This window comes from Oryza brachyantha, chromosome 8, assembly GCF_000231095.2.
Source record: "Oryza brachyantha chromosome 8, ObraRS2, whole genome shotgun sequence".
NCBI classification, from domain to species: domain Eukaryota; kingdom Viridiplantae; phylum Streptophyta; class Magnoliopsida; order Poales; family Poaceae; genus Oryza; species Oryza brachyantha.
This window is the reverse complement of record NC_023170.2, coordinates 1,261,956-1,287,298: the sequence shown is the minus strand read 5'-3', so window position 1 is coordinate 1,287,298 and position 25,343 is coordinate 1,261,956. Positions and strand designations below refer to the sequence as shown.

The 25,343-nt window shown below is 41.2% G+C and overlaps 4 protein-coding genes across 5 annotated transcripts; all 4 read left to right on the top strand.

The window, feature by feature from the left end:
* The first annotated feature begins 2,800 nt into the window (after nucleotides 1-2,800).
* On the top strand, nucleotides 2,801-8,034 carry LOC102704544 (BTB/POZ domain-containing protein At1g30440-like). Its single transcript, XM_040526785.1, has 4 exons — nucleotides 2,801-3,686; nucleotides 4,895-4,964; nucleotides 5,179-6,405; nucleotides 7,263-8,034. The coding sequence occupies exons 1-4, from the start codon at nucleotides 3,628-3,630 to the stop codon at nucleotides 7,821-7,823; spliced, it is 1,917 nt and encodes a 638-aa protein (XP_040382719.1). The 5' UTR covers nucleotides 2,801-3,627; the 3' UTR covers nucleotides 7,824-8,034.
* Nucleotides 8,035-8,635: 601 nt separating this feature from the next.
* Nucleotides 8,636-11,292, top strand: LOC102704270 (60S acidic ribosomal protein P0). The gene is made up of 5 exons (XM_006659029.2): nucleotides 8,636-9,033; nucleotides 9,131-9,199; nucleotides 10,005-10,103; nucleotides 10,179-10,571; nucleotides 10,961-11,292. Exons 1-5 carry the CDS (start codon nucleotides 8,776-8,778, stop codon nucleotides 11,099-11,101), a joined length of 960 nt encoding a protein of 319 aa, XP_006659092.1. The 5' UTR covers nucleotides 8,636-8,775; the 3' UTR covers nucleotides 11,102-11,292.
* Nucleotides 11,293-11,837: 545 nt separating this feature from the next.
* Nucleotides 11,838-15,250, top strand: LOC102704727 (2-succinylbenzoate--CoA ligase, chloroplastic/peroxisomal). The gene is made up of 10 exons (XM_040526827.1): nucleotides 11,838-12,073; nucleotides 12,160-12,232; nucleotides 12,434-12,605; nucleotides 12,718-12,816; nucleotides 12,967-13,064; nucleotides 13,204-13,397; nucleotides 13,486-13,613; nucleotides 13,794-14,164; nucleotides 14,273-14,481; nucleotides 14,837-15,250. The coding sequence occupies exons 1-10, from the start codon at nucleotides 11,880-11,882 to the stop codon at nucleotides 14,961-14,963; spliced, it is 1,665 nt and encodes a 554-aa protein (XP_040382761.1). The 5' UTR covers nucleotides 11,838-11,879; the 3' UTR covers nucleotides 14,964-15,250.
* Nucleotides 15,251-17,802: 2,552 nt separating this feature from the next.
* On the top strand, nucleotides 17,803-20,558 carry LOC102703992. 2 transcript variants are annotated; one of them, XM_040527030.1, is made up of 5 exons: nucleotides 17,803-17,937; nucleotides 18,158-18,306; nucleotides 18,380-18,448; nucleotides 18,895-18,967; nucleotides 19,289-20,558. In XM_040527030.1, the coding sequence occupies exons 1-5, from the start codon at nucleotides 17,812-17,814 to the stop codon at nucleotides 20,189-20,191; spliced, it is 1,320 nt and encodes a 439-aa protein (XP_040382964.1). In that variant the 5' UTR covers nucleotides 17,803-17,811; the 3' UTR covers nucleotides 20,192-20,558. The 2 variants fall into 2 exon arrangements, with proteins under 2 accessions (XP_040382964.1, XP_040382963.1); XM_040527029.1 differs by having other exon boundaries at nucleotides 18,895-20,558.
* Nucleotides 20,559-25,343: the final 4,785 nt, after the last annotated feature.

The window sequence follows — 25,343 nt, the reverse complement described above, 5'->3', positions numbered from 1 at the left end:
ATCTAAATTCATCAATTGATGAATGTATATAATTTATATATATGTCTAGATTTATTAGCATCCATATGAATCTAGCCAATGCTAAAAATTCCTACATTGTGAAATGGAGGGAGTAACACTTATATGGTATTTATACCTTTTCTAAATATCTAAAACACATTTACACTGATAATTCTTCGAGCCTAACCAAAGGCATATGGATATATACTAATTCACTGTGATAGAGCAAGAGAGAATTGTCTTCTATATTAAATTTCTCAAGCTGGTAAAAAAAAATGAAACCACGTACTATTCGAGCTGATTTCATATTTGCTCTTCTTACACCCTGCTCTTTTCGCTTTTGCTATTACTTAGACTTATAAGTCAATATTTGAAATTTTACCTTTAAGTCTATAGTTGATTTTGCTGATTTTTCATCATAGATTATTTTTCAATCTTTTGCCTTTAGATCGATAAAAATATGTATATAAAAGTTTTATTCATAAATTATTTTTTATTCACAAATACGTCATTTGACTTTTTTTTCAACCTTAAAAGTTGCACCATCTTTTCTTCATTCTTCAATTGCTTATCTCTTCCATGATTGGGAGTGTCCATCCAAAGCTCTAGTGCCTAGTAGAAACCATGCAATCTTGACTTCAAACACAAGGCAGGCATCCGATTCCATGCTCCAAAGCATGGCAGCATTGTAATGGAGCCTAATCATGCGCGGCTGGCTGAACAGAGACAGCACCAGCTTTTGCGTCGAAAAGGCTAAAAAATACAGGTGTTAGAGTATGTTTGTTCCTATGGATTTTTTCCCCTGTCATATCGAATTTTTGACACTAATGAGAAGTATTGAATATAGATTATTAATAAAACTCATCTTATACTCTGGACTATTTCACGAGATGAATCTATTAAGCCTAATTAGTCCATGATTAGCGAATGTAATGTTACAATAAACATTTGCTAATCGTGACTTAATTAGGCTTAAAAAATTGTCTAAAGAAATAGCCTTTATTTATGCAATTAATTTTATTATCAGACTATATTTAATACTCCTAATTAACGTCTAAACATCTGATGTGACAAGAGACAAAAAATCCCTGGATCCAAACAGCCACTTGGTGTTACTTACCTGTCTACCTGATCTACATGGCATTTTATCTCCCTCCTTTGTTCTTTCTAGTGTTTGGGTGTACTGATAGTCTGATACCTAAGGATAAAATATTTAGTTTTAGGCCTTATGTAGAAATGGAAGGTTTTGGAAGGATTTTTTACATGGTCGAACTAATTCCGATAAAGTGATATGATTTTACACATTCTTAGGAAACAGTAACTTCTGCAATACACAAAACTAAGCATACTTCAACCGATTAGTCTCATTGTGGTGGAACTTGCTCACCCGGGTTTCAAAGCCTTAGACTTGACCAAGTGCTCACAACTATGGATGATAATTGATGTACCCACGGTTAGTAATGCGGTGTCAATATAAAGATATTCAGTCCAGTCTTTGGAGGTTCTTCTATGAGTATGAGTAGGTATGTTTTTTTACATGTGCACATGAACAATGTATGTTTATATGGGTGAGTATATACATGTGCACATGAGCATAACCAATTAACCATAAAAGAAAAGACTTAAAATAAGGGTCTAAACATTACTAGGAGAATTTAACTTAAAAAACAAATTATTAAAGCATATAACAGATATTCTGTTTTAATAATCCGAAAAGAACAGGACAGCACGGCCGGTATGCATCGATCAGGTTGTTTCTTTCCAAGAGCTAAACTGGTTATCACAGTAAGCTAGATTCCAAGTGAGAACCATCCAGATTCCAACCTACAAGCCCCACAGGTAAGACCTGCTGCAAAAAGCCAATGACCTAACTGATACCCTGCAGAAATTGATTTGAGCCAAATCTCTCCTACTGCTGTTGACCGTTGTACTACTATTCTATCTCGCTCCTGCTGCTGTTGCACTATTCTCTCTCTATATATATATATAATATCCTTTAATTCCATCATACTATCGTCTTTTTGTTGATTATCCTTATAAGCTATAATTTAAATTTTTAACTTTAAATTTAAAGTATATTTTAATATTTTTTATTGTACTTTATTTTTAAGCCTTGACTTATAGATTACGAAGAACACATATATAAAAACTTATTTATAAATTATTTTTTATTTATAAATATACCATTTGGCTTCCTAAATAAACCAAACAATCATCCGCTATATTGTTTTCTCCGTTTCTCTCACGTTTGTTTCCTTAGTTGCAAAATAAAACGTTTTTCTATAAACATAAATTTATAAATCATCTACTTTTTAGTTCTTTAGCTAATACTCACTACTTAGGGCCTCATAGGTTAGAGGGGTTTTAGATTCTGAGAAACAGCTGTTTGGTAATCAACTTTTAAGAATCTAGAAAGCTCTGAAATCTAGTTTCTCTAGCTTCTGATTTATTAATTCATTTTACAAAAGTTATAGATTTTTAAAAGGTATAAACCATTTGAGACAGTTTTTAATATAAACCAAAGCTACCGTGGGAAGAAAATGCTCCGAACAGGCTCTTTGATCATAGTATACTACTGCTCACCGTTTTCTATGGTAGGGAAGGATTGGGCATGTGGCTTGTCAAAGAATGGCTCAAGAAGACTGGGGCAGAGAATCAGAAATCAGGGAGGCACAGTACACCCACAAACCACAGTACCCTAAAGTGGATTGGGCCTGCTGGCGGTGGGCCCCACACCCTGACCACCTCCTCCTCCTGCTGCCATCCTTCCTTCCCATCTCCTCCTCTCTGCCTTCCTCCCCTTCCATTCCATTCTCCTCCTCTGTCCTCTTCTCCATAGGAAACTGTGTGTGAAGCCACAAAAGAATGTTCTTGGATGCCCCCCTCCTGCCCTGCACCACCATAGACATTCCTAGGACCACATCCCCACCACAAAAACAAACCCAGGGAAGGAAGCAACGAACCATCCCCAGTTCTTGCGCTTTTACTCTCTCCTCAGCTCTTCCACCGTTGCAGGGAGCAGCGAGCGAGTCCTGTGGTTGACTACTTGACTGTTTGGGGTTCCTTTCTCTTCTTCCTCTTGGAGCTGGAGTTGGGCAGTTCTGTTCTGGGGGCTCGAGGTCCCAAAGTTTCGATCTTGGGGTTATTGAGGTGTCGGTGTTGATGGTTTAGCGAGGAATTTTTTTGGTGGGGGTTTAGGTTGGAAGTGGAGTAGATCAGAGTTTTTTTTTGTTTTTTTTGCTTCCAAAGGTCTCTTCTTTTGGTCTGTGCGTGCGGGAATTTTGAGGAGTTTTGGGCAGGATTTGCGGTCGGAATAATCTCTTGCCTGTAGATGTGCAACTTCGTCTGGCTGTTCCGTGTAATCTGGATGATCTTCAGCGTCGCGCTCTGATGCTCCGTTCGTGTTCTTCAGTTCCGCTGCGATTTTAGGGCGGATTGATTTGTTTCTCTGACTCTGAGGGAAAGTTGCCGTCTTGTTGGTTTCTTCATCTTATTAGGGTTTGGTGTAGGAGTGCTCAGAAAGCTCGAATCTTTCAGCCTTTGATCTGAAGAAATCTGGCGGCTGGTTGGAGGCTCATTGATGTAGTGTGGTATCCGTCGTCCTGACCATTTGGAAGGAGCTCCGACATGGCCTGCCTGAAGCTAGGATCAAGAGCTGATGTCTTCAGGAAGCAAGGACAAGACTGGTATGAACAGCCTCTTGCTTTCCCCAACATGTTTCTCTGTCAGGTCTAATCTGCATAATTATCCAGCTTTTTAGTACTTCTCTTTCAATGACAGTCCTATCATCCAATGATCAATTGCTTTATTTGTTGGTATGGTGGTTATACTAATTATTATCGGCCCATAGAGTGTTTGCCTGTGTGCTATTGGTCATACTAATAAAAATGTAGTACTAAGTACCTCATATCACCAGAAGGTTCTTTACACCCATGGCCAAACCTCTTGCTGTTGGCTTCATCTGTGGCTCTGATTATAATATGATAACTAACTTCTTCTGGGTGGAGGGCATTAATCGAAACAATTGAGGCCAGCTAAAAGCTACACCATTTTTTTTGTTTTTAGCTCGCACAGCTTTCTGGAGGGTTTCACTATCAATAATTGAAAGGCAGCCTGTTAGTACAGATATGCTAAGATTGCCATTTCGATGCACACGATGCTCATATTGTGTTAGAGAATTTCTGTTTCTTTTGAGAAACTGGAAGCATACCTTCTTCTTTTACTGCTTTGGAATTTATTGGAGTAAGGTTTTAAGGCATTGGCGGGTAAGTAGAATATTCACTGTGTAGAATGCTTGTCCTGAATTAGTACTTACTTATAGCAGCACCGAGAAATATTGTTTCATTGACTTTTGGGACTCCAATCTTATGTTCAGCACTACTTGTTGCTACTAGTTACTACGCACAGTAGTATGCACATGGTAAGCACTAAAGTGAACCAAATTTATTCCTCTGCACTTGGTTCTCTCATTACAATCATAGTGAGGTATATGTGTCAGATACTGGTCCTAGAGTCTGTAATTGGTCCAACGCGAGACGAGAACGAGCTACCTTCATCTGTTGTATTAAGATACTCCTATTATTTTAGACAAGAAAATAAACAACTGTGGCTGTTTCCTCAAAGATACTTGTTCCATTCCAAACTGTCTATGATAATAGCATCTGTAACATTTGATCAACCATGATTTTGTATTGTTTCCCTTGCACTGATATAATATGACCATGGGGTGACAGAAATCTAGAAGGATCTGGTTAGGTAGTACTTACTTTTAAGAGTGTCTCCCATGTCTATTCCAGTCCATAGATTTTTAGCTGTATACATGTGTTTTTTTTTTGCTGGAAAAAACAGTTGTCCAAACTGAAAATATTGATGACAAGTATGTTTCATTATATAGGTATTGCACAACTGGTCTTCCTAGTGATATAACCGTCACAGTTGGGGAGCAATCGTTTCATCTTCACAAGGTAAGATTTTCACCACCAGTTATTCAAGAGCGTCTTTGTTTTGCAGTCTGTTTCTTTTAGCATTTATATGCAACTGGCTTACTCTTTGTTTTCAGTCTAGGAAACATCTGGTACCAATATATACTACATAATGTGTATTAGGGGGAAATATTAGATACACATTCTTTTGAAGGTAATTACTTAGTAATAAGCAATTTGTTTATCTATTTTGCAGTTTCCTCTATTATCAAAGAGTGGCCTTTTGGAGCGGTGTATCCGAGAGAAGATTGAGAATGGAGAAGATAGCTGTGTTGTTGACCTATCAGATATTCCTGGGGGAGCAAAGGCTTTTGAACTAGCTGCTAAGTTCTGCTATGGTGTTAAGTTTGAAATGACTGCCTCCAATGTTGTGCATCTTCGCTGCGCTGCTGATTATCTTGAGATGACTGAAGAGATTGCTGAGGGGAATTTGATTGCGCAGACAGAGAACTTCCTTGCCCAAACAGTCCTCAGAAGCTGGAAAGATTCAATCAAGGCCCTCCATACCTGTGATGACATCCTTGATCTTGCTGAAAAATTGCAAATCGTAAAGAGGTGCATTGACTCAATTGCAACTAAATCATGTACAAATCCTGATTTATTTGGCTGGCCAGTCATCCAGTATGGTGGTCCCATGCAGAGTCCAGGAGGGAGTGTCTTGTGGAATGGTATTAGTACTGGAGCAAGGCCAAGAAGTAGCAGCCCAGATTGGTGGTATGATGATGTTTCATGCTTGAGCCTTCCATTATACAAAAAGCTAATCTCCGCTATGGAATACCGAGGAATCAATCAGGACATTATTGTTGGATCCTTGAATCACTATGCCAAAAGGCGTTTACCTGGACTGAATCGGCGTAAAAGCATCAGTGATGTCAGCAGTTGCCTTTCAATGTCATCTTTAACATCAATCCCTTCTGAAGAGGAACAGAAGTATCTTCTTGAGGAGATTGATAGACTTTTGCCTTTCCAAAGGGGTGTTACATCTTGCAAGCTTTTGTTTGGTCTTCTGCGTACAGCAATTATCCTAAAAGCCAGTCCCTCTTGTGTGTCGAACTTGGAGAGGAGGATAGGTATGCAGCTTGATAAGGCTACCCTGGAAGATCTTCTGATTCCAAACATCTCCGAGTCTGTTGAAACGCTCTATGATGTGGATTGTGTCCACAGGATTCTTGACCATTTCTTGGCAATGGATCAAGAAACAGGTGGGGCTTCCCCTGGCCTTGGTGAAGATGCACAAATTTTAGCTTCACCGTCTCTAATGCCTGTAACAATGGTTGCTAAGTTGATTGATGGCTACCTAGCTGAAGTTGCACCCGATGTCAACCTAAAGCTGCCAAAGTTTCGGTCTTTGGCTGCTGCTGTACCAGATTATGCTCGGCCAATAGATGATGGACTTTATCGTGCCATTGACATCTATCTGAAGGTAAATTTTGTATTTCTAACCATTATTTCTGTTGATATGATGCCTATTTGTATGTGAAACTTTATGTCGTTGACATGAAAGCATGGTTAGGTTTAGTGATTTACCCTTCATGCATACCTCAGATTGTCATATTCTTTCAAACTGTAATTTAATTTATAACCAAGTTTTCTTTCAATTGATTTGTGGAAAGCACTTCTCTTTGCCCACCATTCAGAAACCCTCTTTCCCGAGCCAAAGTAAATATTTATGTTGGGATTCAGCCATACAATTTAATTTATAACCATGTTTATGCATTTTGTTCCTCTGGCAACTGCATAAACAGTTTTCGTGAATAAACTAACAGATGAGTCCAGAAGCCTACTGGCTACTGTAGTACTTCCTCCATTTCAAAATATGACATATTTTTTTTCGTTAGGACAAGAGTTTGACAAAGTATTACTCTATTAATATCGTTCTTATGTGACATAAAAGTATAACCATAAGAAAATACTTTCGAATACAAATCTAATAATATCAATTTTGTGTCACAAAAATTATATCCTAATAGAGTATTTTTTGGTCAAACATTCGTAACAATAAATACACCCTATATTTTTGAAATGGAGGTAGTAGGTTTTAGACTGAACTATTGAAGGCTTGCAGCTGGAGTGTTTTGATGCTCCTGAATTTCATGCCATCCAAATAACGCCTAAATGATTGAAGAACCGCACAGAAGAACTTGGCTATTTCCTTCCATCAGTGATAATGCCATGCTAAATACCAATATCTAGTAACGTTGATCATGATCATGCACCTTGCGGTGGCATGTTGATCTGGTTTACGCTTAACCGATCGCATGTATGTTTTTTTCTCCGTAGGCACATCCTTACCTGTCTGAATCAGAGAAGGAAGAACTTTGCCGGGTGATGGACTGCCAGAAGCTCTCCCTCGAGGCCTGCACCCACGCGGCGCAGAACGAGCGGCTCCCGCTGCGCGTCATCGTGCAGGTCCTCTTCTTCGAGCAGCTCCAGCTGCGAAGCTCCATCGCCGAGTGCCTCATGGTCTCCGAGAACCTCGAAGGCGGCTCGCGGCAGCTCCTCCCCACCGTCTCCGGCGAGCAGTACCGCCCCGGCTGGCCGCTGGCGTCCAGGGAGAGCCAGGCCCTCCGGGAGGGCATGGACAGCATGAAGCAACGCGTGGCCGACCTGGAGAAGGAGTGCTCCACCATGAGAGACGAGATTGAGCGGCTGGGCCGCAGCCGGAGCACCGGCAAGAGCAGGTTCTCGCTCGGCATGAAGCCACAGATTTGCAGCACCAAGGAGGCTGTTCCGGCGACGGCGGCGGCGACGAGTGATGACAAGATTGCCGTGGTGAAAGGTGACGACACCACGCCACGGCTGAAGAACAGGCACAAGAAGAAGCTGTCCATAGAAGCATGATCACTAGTCTCTCCCATTTTTCTTGTCTCTGAATTCTGATAATGAGTGTGTCAACTACAGTAGATGTGTTGTTGCCGTCGTGTTGGTGTCGTGACTGCGAACTTTGTTTTACTTGTAGGGTTCTTTTACAATCCATCATCCAGCAGGAGGGGTACATGCTGAAGAACTAATGCCTGTTGATTTCGATCTGATGCTAAGTTTTTGACATTTACTACTTGGTTAAGATTGCATAGCGTTGTCAACATATGTTGGAATTTGGATCACATTTAACTGGATTTGTTTCTTCCGGATTTTCGCAACAGCAAGTGTTGATCATGGCCAAAATTTTGGCAAAGTTGTCCGTTCTTTTCTCCCCGTTCTCAACTTAAACTTTTTCGTTTTTATGTACAAATGGAATTCTATAGGAAAGTTTGTTTTTTAAAAAATCATATTAAAGCTTTTGCAAGCACGATCTATGAACCACTAAACGGTGCGTTTTTTTAAAAAAAGTTTATATACAAAGCTTTCATCATTATGCTATTGCAACTGCTTATAAACTAGAATATGATTTTTAAAAAATGTTTTTGGATTTGACAATCTTAATCCTAGATTAGTAATTTGATGATGCTACTCGAACCAACCGTCTTAATAAACATCCTAAGTGCAAAAAAACATTGATGAGGCGATTTCGACGGCCCATACACTTCCAAGCCCAATAGGCCCATCTCCTCACCCAGAACCAGAATGAAACCCTAGCTCCAAGCCCATCCGGCCCACGAAGCCATCCCACACGCTTCCCCTACCCTATAAATACCGCGCCCCCCATCCCCACGAAACCCTAGGTTAAAGCGACGCCGCCGCCGCCAGCCGTCCGCCTTGCTCCTCCTCTCCGAGAGCTTGGTCCTCGCCGTCTTCTACCCTCAATCTCGTCTCGATCTAGCCTAGGGTTAGCGCCGTCTCCGCAGCGGAAGCAATGGCGATCAAGAGGACCAAGGCGGAGAAGAAGGTGGCGTACGACAAGAAGCTGTGCCAGCTCCTCGACGAGTACACCAAGGTGCTCATCGCCGTCGCCGACAACGTCGGCTCCAACCAGCTCCAGGAGATCCGCAAGGGCCTCAGGGGCGACTCCATCGTCCTCATGGGGAAGAACACCCTCATCCGCCGCTGCATCAAGGTGCACGCCGAGCAGACCGGCAACAAGGAGTTCCTCGAGCTCATGCCCCTCCTCGTCGTAAGCTCATCCCCCATTTTCTCTTTTCCTTTTTTTTCGCGTACTGTGGATTGCCTACATGTTTGTTTATCTGAGAGCCCGATGTTGTTGGATGTAGGGAAACGTTGGTCTCATCTTCACCAAGGGTGACCTCAAGGAGGTCCGCGAGGAGGTCGCCAAGTACAAGGTATAATGAGCATTCAATCTGCTGCGTTGAATAAATTGCGAAAAAGAGAATAGTATAGGTGCTAATTAACTGCAAAAATGAGAATAGTAGGTTGTAATGGTGATTGTGAAGTTCTTAGTGAGTTGGATGCGTTGCGTTGTAGGGACATAGTTTTGTTCTGTAGGTGAAATTTGTGCTAATGTATAATTAGCATCCAATCTGTGTTCAATAAACTGCAAAAACGAGAATAGTAGGTTGTTAATGGTGATTGTGAAGTTCTTATTGAGGTAGATGCATTGCGTTTTAGGGGCATATTTTGGTTCTGTAGGTGAAATTTGGGGATTCTATTAGTTTCTTGCAAGAGATGTAAAACTGCTGTTAGGCTGTCTCAATTTGATGCCTGGCGAGTACTGCTACTCTGTGCAGGAATAACTTCAGTGTACTGTTGTCACTATGAAAATTTCTGTATGCGTTGTGTATATTTCATACAGTATTGATTCTTTTAGATATGAAAGCACTGTATTTGTTATATTCTAATTTTTTATTTACCTTTACCTATGAATTTGTATTCCTGAAAAATACTCCATTGGTTGTTCTAATGCTATGCCATAGATACACTTAATGATGTCTTGGTATTATCCAGCATTAAATAGTCCATAATATGAAAATTGACTTGCAGTGAGTTGATGCTGAAAGGCAACTGGTTTATGTGTTTCTCTTTACTGTACAGTCTTCTCTACCTCAATGTAACCTGTATGGTCATGATGTGAGCTTGAGAGATAATACAATGAGTGAATAACCCTGATCTTGTTTTTCTATAAAATAGGTTGGAGCTCCTGCTCGTGTTGGTCTGGTTGCCCCAGTTGATGTTGTGGTGCCCCCTGGAAACACTGGTCTGGATCCCTCCCAGACATCTTTCTTCCAGGTGATTGTTTGTTGATTTATTAACATATCATGTATGCTCAGTTAAGTACTAGTTCTTACTATTCTCTCGTTACAGGTGCTGAACATCCCCACCAAGATTAACAAGGGTACTGTGGAAATTATCACCCCTGTGGAGCTCATTAAGAAGGGTGACAAGGTGGGCTCCTCTGAGTCTGCCCTGCTTGCCAAGCTTGGTATCCGCCCCTTCTCATATGGGCTGGTGATCACCAATGTCTATGACAGTGGCTCAGTCTTCAGCCCTGAGGTGCTTGACCTCACTGAAGAGGACCTGATGGAGAAGTTTGCATCTGGTGTTTCTATGGTAGCCTCAGTGTCCCTGGCAATCTCGTACCCAACTATTGCTGCTGCACCGCACATGTTCCTCAATGGGTACAAGAATGTGCTTGCTGTTGCTGTGGAGACTGAATACTCATACCCGCATGCTGATAAGATCAAGGAGTACTTGAAGGTAACCTTATTTCTTATTCAATCTTACACCTTTTGATGTCTTTTGCATTAATCATTGGGAAATGTCTAATGCAGTCTATGGCTAACAAATTGACAAGTGGATTGCATCTGTTACTCATCCATGTCTTGCCAGTTGCCACATTGACTTATTTTTTTGACTTGCATGTTTTTATGAGAAAGTGGATTTTTATGGCTAGCTATTTCATGTTTTTAGGATATGATATTAGCTAATTTTGCACTATCGCTGAGAGTATTGTTTACCCATATTATTCACAAGTGTGAACAAAGTTAAATGCTCTCAACTTTTCTCATCCTTGAAGCTAAGATAATGTTTCTTGTTAAGCACTTGTTATTATCAGTCTCTTACATATATGTTTTGCCTGTTCTCAGGACCCCAGCAAGTTTGCTGTTGCTGCACCTGTTGCTGCCGCTGACAGTGGCGCTGCTGCTCCGGCTGCTTCCAAGGAGGAAGTGAAGGAAGAGCCCGAGGAGGAGTCTGACGGTGACCTGGGCATGAGCCTCTTCGACTAAGCCTCTGCTGCCGCCATATCATTGCCAAGTTGAAAATTTTGTTTCAGTTCTGAACATCGAACTTTATGTTTTAATCTTTAGCGTATGAAGCTCCTGCTAGTCAAGAACGAACTATGTTGATCTTTAGTGTGTATTCGACGATGTAATCGTTATTATTCAAATATGTTGTGCCGGTATTTCTGTTGTGTCTTCGATGTGCCTTTGATGTGCATATGGATGGCTATCATTCCGTTCATTCTCATGTGCAATTGTTGCTAATCTGTAGTAACCATATCGTTGCACATGTAATGGAGGAAGGTTCCATTAGTTAATGTAAAGTCTCTGCAAAATCACAGCTGCCCATGTTCTGTGGCATCTATGCAGAATTTGACAGAAATTATCCTGTGGAATTTGTGCACAATTTCATAGAAATTGAAGTACAGTCCAGCTTTTTGTTTCTCTTGTACTGGACAAGAGGCCCAAACCAAATTGCTAGACAATATTCGCCCTGTTTATAAGTTAGAATTTTAATTTTTAACCTCAATTTTGAACTCGATTTTGGCGGTTTTTCACTGCAATTTATTTTCAGCCTTGGCGCATATATACAAACTTTATTCATATTTCTAAGTTTGCAAATACACTAGAAAAGAGCTTGTTGCGACCTGTCTCCTATCCTCACCAGTCACCACAACCATCTCTGCACCCTCTTATCTCGAAACGAAAAGCACACAGACATTGACACGACGCCTCTCCTCGCTTGCTTCAACGCGTTGCGTTGCATGCGCTCGGGCGCCCGCCAATGGCGCGGCACTGCCGTGGCCACATCGCCCACTGCCTCGGCGGCGCCCTCGCTGGCCGGGACAGCGTCGCCGTCGCGGGCCGCCGTCGCCTGACCGGCGCCGGCCTCGCCGACGGGGTGCGCCGGCTGGCCGCCGCGCTCTCCGAGCTCGGCGTCCGCCCTGGCCACATTGTCGCCGTCGTCGCCTTCAACAGGTTAGGAGCTAGCTCAGCTCAGCTCGCCCTGCGCCTTCTTGCCTCTCTGCTCGTTGCACTGAGAAATGAGGTTCCTTTCTTTGCAGCATCGAGCACATCGAGGTGTTCTTGGCCGTCACTTGCATCGGAGCAATCATCGCCCCTCTCAACTACCGCTGGGTAAGATTCAATATTTCAATTCATTCCTCCTCCTCATGTATACAAGATTCAAGTGAAAAAAAAGATGCTTGAGAGCCATCCAAATTCGTCTGCTATTCGAACCATTTTATTTCGATTTCCATGTGTTGTTCAACTTCTCTAGCCTGTGTTGATACTTGATACTGAACAATGAACCATGTCATCTTCATTGTGAGTGGCTAGAGCTTTGAGGAGGCCATACAGGCACTGCAGCTCGTGCAGCCATCGGCGTTCATCTTCGATGGCAGCTACAGTTCATGGGCGCTTCGGCTGAAAGACAGCAAGAGCTTGACATCGATTAATCTTTACCTCATCCTGGGGGATCCCTGCAGCATCATCAATCAAGCTGAAAATTGTAAGTTCTTCAGATTGTTAGCTTGTTATTGTGTTCAAGATTGTTGCCCTTCGAATTATGGCTCAATGCAACTGGCTTTACACATGCTCTGTGTGCCAAATTTTGTTTTCAGTTGTATCAGTTGATCAGATCAAGAGAAGCTCAGGTGGAACTAGAGCGATAGAGCCTGTGTCAGCCCCAAATGATGTTGCTCTGATATGCTTCACATCTGGTAAGCTATCACTCCTGCTATGAGTACAGCTGATACTTTCTGCACTGAATTATCTGCACTTTTGGACTTTGGAGGATTCAGTCTGCAGCCTTTTATGCATGTTATGGACAGTTTGAACTGGATCAATAACCATAAGTTGTTTTGATGTAGGAACCACTGGACGACCAAAGGGCGTAGCAATAAGCCATACATCTTTGATCATTCAATCCCTTGCAAAAATTGCCATTGTTGGCTATGGTGAGGATGATGTATGCTTTCAGGGGCCAAGCATTGTAACATGATTTTCCTGAGATTACTATTGACAAATCTGACATGCTTGCTTGCTACCTTAGCAACCATCAAGATATGATATGAACGCAATTTCATCATACCTTTCCTGGCGTGCAGGTCTACCTGCATACAGCTCCTTTGTGCCATATTGGAGGGATCTCCTCATGCATGGCAATCCTGATGGCTGGAGGTTGCCATATCTTGATACCTAAATTTGATGCAAAATCAGCTTTCGATGCCATCCTAGAACACAGAGTGACTTCCTTCATCACTGTTCCTGCGATCATGGCTGATCTACTGTCCTGTGCTCGGTACTACAACAGCGATACGATATGATTCTGGAAACATAAGAATGCACAATTTGTTGGTGATTATTAATAAGTTTTGATACTTCATCAGAAAACAGAAGATATCAGGTCATGGGATGACAGTCACCAAGATTCTCAATGGTGGTGGCGGGTTGTCGAGTGAACTGATAACTGGAGCTTCTCACTTGTTTCCTCATGCCACTATCTTCTCAGCTTATGGTATAACTTCTTACCACTTATTTCAAGTTAAGTTTTCCTGTAAAATTCCCAAGAATTAGGTACCCCATCAGGAGTCATTTTGATTCTTCCAAGCAGTAACACACCCTGAAAATTGAGGCATTGATTATGATGCTTCTATGAGCTCTGAATCATATGCTCTAACTGACTTTTTTTTGTCAGGGATGACTGAATCCTGTTCATCTCTGACGTTCATGGTTCTCACCAGGCCAAAATTTCAAGAACCCAAGGACCAGTTAGACAGCTCTTCTGAGGGTGTTTGTGTTGGCAAACCAGCACCTCATATTGAGATACGGATCGACAGATGTGGAAGAAACAGTAGTTCTTCATCATTAGGGAATATCTTGACAAGAGGCTTGCATACAATGTCCGGATACTGGGTGAACAACAGCATAGACACATTGGATTCTGTTAGGAATGGATGGCTTGACACTGGTGACACTGGATGGATGGACAAAACTGGTAGTTTATGGCTCATGGGGCGACAAAAGGGAAGAATCAAAAGTGGAGGTGAAAATGTGTACCCAGAAGAGGTACTAATTCTACTACTAGTGATGCATTGTAGTGCTCTTTAGGTGACATTATGCATATGCTGATATGTGTAACCATGATTGATGATTTCCATCTATTTTTCTTTTCAGATAGAATCTATATTATCTCAGCACCCAGGTGTAGCTAAAGTTGTGGTGATTGGTGTACCGGATAGTCGTCTTGGGGAGAAAGTTGTTGCTTGTGTTAGCATCAGGGATGGCTGGAAGTGGGTTGATGCAGGAGCGGTGCACCAGAGGGAAGGCAGAGAAGTCTCTGCACAGATTCTTCAAGACCACTGCAGGATTAAAAAACTGAGCAGGTGATCTATCTCAACATATCACTTCATTATTCAAATTGTCAACTGTTTCAGATCAGGCCTTGAACAATGGAAGTAAATAAAAATTAGGACAGGGTACTTCCTGATCTCTATCAAGTGGCACTATACTCGGAAGAAAAAAAAAATCTGTGCTACTGATTTATTTAGATCAATGATATAGCCAATAAGCAAATGCTCTCTTCCACAACTGAATTATTCAACTAGTGCGCACTATATTACACTGAAACCTTGATGGAAAAATTTAAATATACTCTGCTACAAGTCTTAAAATTAATGATCCTCTCCTATTTTTTCACCTTCTCCCATGACAAATATTTCTCATCTCTCTCTGAAACAGATTCAAGGTGCCAAGGCTATATTATCGGTGGAGGAAACCATTTCCAGTGACAACAACAGGGAAAATCAGAAGGGAACAGTTAAAGGCAGAGATATTAGAGAGCATCAAAATACCCAGCAATTTGTAGTCATAGACCAGTGTCAGTAACCAAGGCACCACAAACAAGCACATTCTGTTCTTCATCGTTAGCTTTTGGTACATTACAGCAATGCCTGAATTTTGTTCCCTTTTTTACAGGCAAAATGCCACCCCTACCTGTCACATACTGAATTTGAGTTCATATACCTGATTATTTCATCAGCTAAACAGCCTAAACCTGATGGTCATTTCTGGCCTTTTGCAACCTTATGCCAGAAGATAGATTGTTCATATTTATCATGACTGAAGTATGAATGTATGATTCTGGCAATGACATACACACCTATCTTTTTGCTTCTAATTATGCTTATAAGACAAAATTTGAATTTCAACTTTAACTTCAGAGTTGACTTTAGGGTTTTTTCACCGTAATTTATTTTTTAACCTTTACTTTTAAATCGCTGAGAATACACATGTAAAGTATTTTTTGTTGTAAATATGGTGTTTAGTTTTTTTTTTCATAAAAAACCAAATAATCACCCCAATAATGACCCATGAAAAGTAATTAGTTGGTGATACCTTTTTATTAGATAATGTAAATTTTACATCTGTCTCTGCTTTGGCGAAAAAAAGAAGATATTTTACATCTCCAGCCTTTGCACGATTTGCACACAACCTAACTGTTCCTACATAGAATGTTCATCATACCACAAACACTCCTCTAGTCTTCTTTCCACCCTCATAATTTCTTTTATGCTTAAGTTTATCTATACGGCTTATTAACAAATTTATTTGTAGGTAACCTTTATATACATATCCTGATTCAAAATCAAATACGGTAAAATAAACCGGAACGTAAAACCACAAAATCAATTTCATAATTAAGTTTTAAAATTTGACTTATAAGCATAACTCATCTGTCATTTTTGTTCACATCCAATCCGGTAACCGGGTACAGAATGAATTCAAACGAAACAAAATTTAAGTCGATTCGAAAACGCATTCAGTTCCATTTGAAGTTTTTTCACACGCAAAAAATTTCACATCAAAGGTAAGAAAAGCAATAATAATATGCACGAAGCCCACACCGTATGCGTGTTTCACGCAATCTCAACTTTCACAGGAGCCGCATGAGCTGCACTTACTGCCCCCGTTCATCATCCGAAACCCGTGACGCGGCGTCCACGCTGGCATCCGTGGGCCCACCGCCCCCGTCCACGTCAGCGCTCACCTCACCTCACCTCGTTTGAAATCCATCCCGCCGCTCCCGCGCGCTCGCGGGGGGTATAAAAGGCGCGGCCGCTTCGCCCTCGCGTCTCCCCTCCATCGCCTCGCGCTCCGTTCGCTTCGCTTCGACCGACGCCGCGACGACGGCGTGATCCGCGTCGGCCCCGCGCGCGGCGGCGGGGTTCTTGATCGAGGTGGGTGACGCGACGGCGGATTAGGGTTCGGTTTTTCATTTTTGTTTTTGTTCTGGTGATTTGAGGGGATTTTGGTTGAGCTCTCTCGGTCGGGGTGTGTCTGTGCGCGCCAGGTGTTCGACGGAATCCCGCAATGCCGAGCGGCGGGAGGCGGCTGCCGCCGTGGACGTCGCCGAGGGGAGCGCCGCCGAGGTGGAGCCCTGGAACCCCTGCGGGCGCGGCCGGCTCGGGCCACGCCACGCCGCCGGTGAGCGCTGGTTGCTCCTCCCACGTGACGCCCCCGGCGAGCGGTGGTGGGTGTTACGGTTACCGCGTGACGCCGCCGACGAGCGGGGGGTGTTTCCGGCCGCCGAGGGTGCCGTCGTCGGTGGATTCGCCCTACGTGCGGGCGAAGCAGGCTCAGGTAATTGGAAGCCACCATGTGCGATGCAATTCCGTTTGTTCTGGAGACAGCAAGCTTGCAAATTCGGTGACTCAAGCATGCCCAATATGGTGATCGTGTGTGCTAGATTAATTTAACTATGAGTGGTTAGTGAGGGGGAAGGAAGGGCAAAAGCATTTTATGGCTATTTCAATTACAGTATTTTCCATTGCTTCACGATTGTCTTCAATTGGAAAAGGCTATACGTACACAATTTTTCTTACAAGAACTCTTACAAATGCTGATGCGTCATGTTGTGAGTACAATTGGGAACTTTGTTTGTAAAATATTTGTAAGAAATTTTTAGTAGGTACTGATTGAACCAAAAGAAAGAATATTAATGTAGTTTGCATGGAACAGACAAAGCTACTTCTAGGCTACATCAACAAAACCACTATTAGCGTAAACCATAAAGCAACATGGAAGTTGTGTTCCTTCTCATTTTATTTTTCAGGAATACAAAAAAGTGTGTTCCTTCTCATGGCTAGGTCCCGTTACTACATTATACCATAAGATTGGTCATATCATCTACATAAGAAAAAAATTATGGTCCTTGAGAAAGTACCTAGTAGTAACAAATTTTAGTATCTCTAGGTACATTAGTACCTGGAGGTGCCAGGTTTGTACCCTAAAATGTGGTTTCTCTATGTACCTTTTTAAGGATGGTAAGGAAGCTCTCTAAATAAATTTTGAATAGACACCACATGGGCAAGTTTTGATGATGTATTGCCACTAATGCATGCAATTCTAACTAGTAAATGTAGCGGGTACTATTTTTTCCCTTAAATGTTGCTTTAACATATCCATGCTAAATACTTCAGTACATATTGCTTACATTTTTTGCAAAAGTGATACCTTTTCTTTTTCTACAGCTCTTTCAGTCTTTTGAATGAAAAGGTATCCTGAATCTAGAAAGTGTCATAAGCTAGATATGTGAAGTTTCTGTTTTCTCGTCTTGTTTTCTGCAGGTGATTGAAAAGGACCCAAACAAGGCAGTTCCATTGTTCTGGGCAGCTATAAATAGTGGTGATCGAATTGAAAGCGCCCTGAAGGATATGGCTACTGTGCTGAGACAAGCAAATCGGGCTGAAGAGGCTATTGAGGCAATAAGATCCTTCCGTGATCGTTGCCCCAATGAAGCTCAGGAATCTCTTGACAATATTCTTCTTGACCTATACAAGGTATCTTGGTACTGTAAAATAAGAACCTACAAGCTAAATCTAATAATTCTGTGATTTGGTACTAAAACTTTCTACTATAAAGTAGTTGTGTGATTGGTTATATTCTTATAGCTGTAGATCCTAAAAACATCTAAAAATTGCTGCACTGACCACATTTTAATTTTAGCTGGATGTTACCATTTCTGTCTTGATACTAGTCGTCACTATTATGTGAAACCAGAAATGTGGCAGGACAAAAGAGCAGATTGAAATGCTGACAATGAGGTTAAGAATTGTTGATGAGGAGCTAGCTTCTGGCCGGTGGAAAACTAAGTTGTCTAAATCTCATGGAAGAGTAGTTTATCTGTCTCTCAGGGATGAAAAAGCAAGGTATTTAAAATCTTTCGTACATTGCTATTCAACTAGTAAACATATAACTCCAATGCTCTTATTTCTCTTGAAGGTTGTTGGGTAACCTTGCCTGGGCTCATATGCAGTCTGAAAATTATGATGAGGCCGAAATGCTCTACAGGTATACTTTTGAGTCCAGTTTTCATCCACATTGGATGTCTTGTGTCTCCCAAAGTGGCATTATTTATTTATCCTTATTTCTAGTTTCTTAGAAATGCTCACGTTTTGTGTTCATTTGGGAAAAGAAAGGAAAAACAAGGCACCACTGTATTCCTTCAATAGTGCTATAGTGGGAAAACAAAACATGTATAGGCAGAGATCCTGTCCTTTTCGCTCAAAAAAGAAACAAAACATGTGGCACAGTTACAATCATCTAGGTGGGCTTAAAATGACTATACTCAGCAATGATGAATTCTCGAATTAATTTCATATGAAAATCATTTGCTGAACTGAAACTGCACGCAACAATCAGCGCTAATGAATGCTGATACTAGGAGTGAAATCTTTGGTTTAGGTTAACTAATCCAGCTCGTGCTGACTACTGACTAGCCGTTTCATTTGACGCAGGCAAGCTCTTGCTATAGAAGCTGATTATAACAAGGAGTGCAACTTAGCCATATGCCTGATAAAGACCGGAAAGGTAGCTGAAGCTAAATACCTTCTCCAATCTATACCTGACAACTGCAGCGATGAAAGCCATGTGAGGTCTTTTGCTCGGGCCACTGAAATGCTTAAAGAACTTGAGTCACCAACACTCCCATCTCCCATAACTCAGATCAAATCTAAAGAATCACTAATCTGGCTTGCTATTGATGCGGAGAACCTTGAGCATCTACAGCCACAGATACTTTCAACTGCTCTGACACAAATGAAATCTGAAGAACCACATATTTCAGCTCCTGCTGTTGCAGAGAAGCAGGAGGATTGCAATTCACAAGTGTTTCCATCTCCCATTACTCAGATGAAACGTGAAGAACCACAAAATATGATTGCTACCAGTGGGGAAAAGAATAAAAAATGCCTGGATGAGTACCAAGATCTTTCTCGATTGTTCAATGATGCTGCTACACCTCAGTCCTTGCTTGAGAAACTACGAAAACGGCTGGTTAAAGAGGACACACCAAATATCAGCACACAGCACCAAGCTCAGATTCCTAGTTACACTGAATGCTTGCCAAAATCCAATGGCGTCAAAGATGCTATTGAGAATCCTATGCAAGAGGGGAAGGCTCCTGTAAGTGTTGGAAAAAGATGGGCCGACATGGTGGAAGAGGATGAACATCAATTGGATGATGTCAGATCAACGATTGGTATGGACACTACTGAGCAAAATGTGAGCAGCAAGCATGCAAATGAGAAGATGTATAGAACACCCTCATCGTCTCAAGAAAGCAGTACCTTCCAAATGTCAAGCGTGGGTGATCACCTACAGAGTTCTTCAGCAGGTTCATGGAGATGCAATGTCTCCAAAATATCCACAGATGAGAATGTGAACTTGAAGTTTGCCAGGACTGCTCCTTCATGGAGACAGCATAAGGTGGAAGATTACAGTAATCGAGTCTCCCAAAGGCTTGATACAGTTCATCTCAGTGAGAAAGCTCAAGGCACAGAGCAACCACCTTGGAGAAGCAGCACAGCTCAGCGTTCGCTTTTTCCTGAATGGAAGTCCAAGTGTGAAAGATGTGAAAGATATGGACATGGTTATGTGCCATTTGGTGACAGTGAACATTTTCAAGGTTCCAGTCACTTTGAGGCCACCCATCGTTGGCCTAAGAACGCAACGGATGCAAGACCATGGAGGCCACAGAATCGCCTCCGGGTCTTCCAGGAAATCACAAATGGGATCAACCAAAAAGTTGTATAAATACACATGTAATCCTCATTGCCACTGTTGATGTAAGTTCTTCCCAGTAAGTAGTTTGCACTAGAGATGAGATTGGTGAGAAATAGCTCCTCATACAAGGTTCTCCTTTGAGAAGATGCGCTACTAGCGCTTAACTTGTAACAGTTCCAAAGAGGATCACAGTAATCGTATTGGGCAAACTCTCTGAGCATTGCCATACATGGTTCATATGTCCGTGTATCTGAGACTTGAGAGTCCACAAAAAAACACTACGTGTGCATGACTCATGTCTCATGGATTGTACCATCGTGATCTGTAAATGGGAGCAAAAATCTGGTTGTGATTCAGTTACAGTGTCTGAAGGAATCTTTTCTTCCCATATACTACATTTCACAGCAGACTAGGGCACTGTGGCTTACCATATACCCCTTGTTTGGCACTACTGCTTAGATGATACTGCATGGTTCCTTGCTGAATGTTTTCATCTGTTGCTGGACATCTGCTGCAGCTGCTCCATGATGGGCTGCAAGATCTGAGTGTGCTCCCCACTGGGCAATTTCAGAAATGGGAATGCAAATTGAAATGGAAATGCAAATGCATGCAGCCAGCCACTGGGCAGGGGTAGCCATGCATTATCTGCATCTGCATAGTGCTTACCCCTGTGTCATTTTCTAGCTTGTCTACACACTGGAGTCAGGTGGATTCCCCACCACTGAAGCTGAGAGAGGGGTGTAACATGGTGGTGCTGTCCTCAGGGACAGCAATGGCTGGCTGGCAGCAGCCTTGAGCTTCACCCTCCCTGCAGGGCCGAGGTGATGCTGCCAGCTAAGCAGGCTCTAGCGCCTTGTCGTCGCTCCTCGGCTTCCGCGACAAAGCTGCATGCCGGTGAGCCTTGCCGGCGACAAGGGACAGTCCTACAATAATTCTTGCTGCATGATTGGCCACACATGTATACACTGGCTGCTTGGCTAGCTGCCTGCTGAATGCTAGCTGCTGATACATGAATGATCAACCTAGCTAAAGAGCTTCTACCTTCCTATGGCCTCCATTGCAATTTGCAAATATGTTTTTATGGCATACAGAGTGTCTCACTGATCTGGTTAGATGATTAGCCAGATAATAGGAGAGACAATTGATGCCATTGTAACTGACTTTCTCTATTGATCATGTGATGATGAACAGATGAACAGTCAATATCAGCAGTACTATTGTACACATCTTGCATGGATATGCAGCAGCTACCTTCCACAGGGCATGTGATCACCATCAACAAATCTGAGGTACAATGCAGACTGTGCAGTGGCTCATGATCTAAATACTACTACTACTAATGTATTAACATGCAGACAGCCTAGTTGGCCGTACACTGACAATTACCTGAATCAGCTGCACATGACTATTTCAGGCTGCTACTATATGGGGGACTGTACATTTGATTGTCAGGTTTCTTCTCGATCTTCAGTAAACTTCTTCAGGTCGTCGCTGGCTATCGAATTCCACGTGCTTATTAGGATTTAAGACACTGATTGCAGGTATTGATTTAAGGTGATGGGATTAGTGTTTAGTACTGATGATGAACAGAGTTAACAATTTAACTGTACACACATGAGCTCCTTGAAAAGCTAATATTGGGTGGAAATTGATTGGATCTGCAGCACACAGATTGACAGACTAATCAATCATGGCCGATGAACGTTTTGTTGGCCTGGCAAAAAAATGAAAGATAAATCAGTCAATGGTGATATTCTCTTCAGTTAAATCAATAACCACATCTTGATTATATTTGGAATCAATTTTGAATACGTATCATACATTTAACATCAGCTTTTTTTTCTCCTTCCTTGTAACAACAAAACTTATTGGCAGCGTGCCTGTTGTCCTCTCCAGAGGGTAGGAATGCAAAATATTTTGATTGTCTAAAAAATATTGTATAGTTCACACGATTTAGGCTCTGAATTGTTCTTCAGTCCGGCCACTTGTTTGGCCTCAGCTTTTGTACCTATTCCTGTATGTGGATGCTTTTTATTACTTAAATACAAACGCTTGCAAACGCTTTGCCTGTTTCTGAATTCATATTTTTTGTTGAATCATTGTAACATTGACTGGTTGCCCAAGATGTCAAAATTTCGATTTTGTTCAAATAACACCTAGAGTAAGTACATTTAAACAACATGAAATCTGATACATTGACTTCTTTCAAAAAAAGAATTGATACATAGAAGATTCATTGGGCTGATACATAGAAGATTCAGGGTTTTTGACCATTGAAGTCTCCAAATCAGGTCCAACCTCTCGAGTGGAAGAAGCTTGCCGGCTGCACTTGGTCATAATTTGGAAGCAATTCTCTGGAATTCAGTCCTATATATAATAACTCAGATGACAAAACATATAAATCAAACTTGTTAGAATTCTGAACGCCTTCAAATTTTCAATTCGTTGAGCCTTGCATAGTTGTAAACGTGCAAATGTACATGAGATAACTTAATGGAGGGAGAAAACCCGGCTAAGCAGGAGGGAATATATGCTAAGATTTTCAAATCAGGCTGGCCTGAGGATATATTTTGAAACAAATAATGGTTAGCAGATGTCATGCAATCCATATAAACAGTGAACATATGCAATACAAGTGTTAAGGATGCTCATTTAGATGATTTTCAGAACCTAAATGCTTTCCATAGTTCTCCAATCCATTTTAACTATTTGCTCAACTGCAGTATATATATTTTTAGAAAGAGGGGTATTAAGAAAATATGAGGTTACATATTCCATTGCAGTATATGGTTGTATATGTTGTTTCAAAATATCACAAACATATGTAAATATTAGTATGAATAAACAATGTGGAGAACCATTAATTTATATATTCATTGTGGGCTAGAAAGGAGGATTTGAGTTAATTATTTGATAGAAGTCGTATGCAAAATCCTCCAAGGAAACATTATTTTCCCGTTCATATCAGAGAAGATAAGGGGAAATCATAGCTAGTTATGGCAATAAATACCTGGAGAGTAAGTACATATAATATATCTATAAAAAATGAAAAAAATCCATGCATTGTACTGTACTCAATATGCATTGAGATACACATACTGTACGCAATAAATGCATTGCATTTATATTTTGCAAATCACATTGAATAATACTGATCAAGATCCAGTCGTGTGGAATAGCTGCCTACCAAATTTGTCCACCCAAAAGAATATGCAAAGTCCATATATTTCTCCACAAAATCAACACAAGCTATATACATAAGAGAGAATAAGATAATATGGAAGGACAGACATTTATCAACAAACATAATATTAGGTAGTATTGGAAAAAATAATTTAAAACCGAAATGTCTTTAAGAACACAAACGTGCCCCCCCCCCCCCCCAACTTCAATCAATGCTTATCCTATTTGATATACTTATCGTTTATATATAAGAAAACAACAAGAGACCAAGCCAACTCGGAGGAAGGAAAGGATAATGAGGAGATCGAAAAATAGGGGAATATGCTTGGCTCCGTGCACGCCATCCATCATAGGCAACCTCGCTGAAGTTGTTGCTCTAGATGAGTGGCATACAGGGAGCCAGGCACATTCCCAACATTATCACCTTTGTTTTGGATCGATTATCCATTGATCTCTAGCATCTCCTCCTCTTCTTATCACCTGCATCTCACCATCTTGCTCTCCATGCATGTCAATGCCATTGCTCATACATACATGGATGCTACCACAACATATCTTGCATGGTCACTAGCTATCTCCTGAACTACTACAAATGTTTTCTTCATGGATTGTTGACGATGACGATGATGATAGAGATGAAGATAACTAGAGAGAGATAGATAGACAGAGAGAGCTAGATGAGAGAATGGTAGGGAATAAGGGATGATATGGTGATGTGCAAGGTGAATGGGAGGGGGTACTCTTTATATAGGAGATGATGATGTGTGTGAGAGGGAAGAATATTCCATGCACACATACAAGCTATGCAAAGAAGACAACTCACAAGGTGAAAAATAGCTCCATGACCATGAAAAACCGAGCTGGCTGCAGTATTTACTCACATGGTAAAGAAAGGAATCCGGTGATCTCCATCCAATCCCATTACTGTTCTTGCAACTGCCAGCATAAAACAGTGTTAATCAGCAGGAGCAATTCTTAGCCTGCATTAATTAATTTACCACCATTTCGTACAAAAACATGTATATTTTCCACTGTAGCCAGACTGCGTTTTATTAATTACCACACTGTACATTCAGCTCATGATATATTGATATTAGCTGGAGTACCCAAAAAGTTCACAACTATTTACACACTTTTGGTTTTTGCAGAAGTGCAGTGCAAGCAAGATAATGATCTGTCCAGCATGAATTAATGATAACATGACAAGCTGGGCCGAATGCATTGCTAGGTCGAATTGCTGTATCACCTAACTCCAAGGTTGGGTTGGGCCAAATTCAAATGAATTTCGGCAACATATTGTCAAGTTCTCTCTCTCAAATTTGAAGCTGCAAAGACTCTGAGCATGTTCTTTGAAACCAGGATTTTTTTTGGATAAAATGTGATAGGATAAGAATTTCAATACGTAGATATTAATTATAGATGATACTAATATAATAATGACATACAAATGAGATATGCAAGATAAACTATACATGATACTAATAGAATAATATAACACAAATAAGATATGCAGGATATCCTATACATGATACTAATAGAATACGAGTAAGAGAACTGCTCCAGCATCTCTTCGATCGGATGAAACGAACTCAATTACGAAATACTATTTGGCCACAAAGAATCTGCTCAGAAGGGTATATAGTAACAATTTCGTGCTGAACTTTCGTGGTATTCAGAGAGATGAGCAAATTAATGTTTTTATCTGATAGAAGCCATCTTGCACCGGAAAGAGGCTATGCCATCTGCAGATTCATAAAGGTCTTTCTTCGTTGCAGGTATTGATGTTTCTCCAAACTCGTTGTGATCTGTAAACTGAATTGGTAGTTCACTCGCACACATCTGAGTTTCTTTGTCAGTCTCCTGAGTTGCATCTTGGACCCTCTGTTCTGAATTCTGTAGAACCAAAGTTTCAGTTATCTGCATGTCATTGTCGACGAGTCTTGCTAAGTCTGATAAGCAAACATACTTGAGTACAAAAAAAAGAAAAGAAAAACAAAGT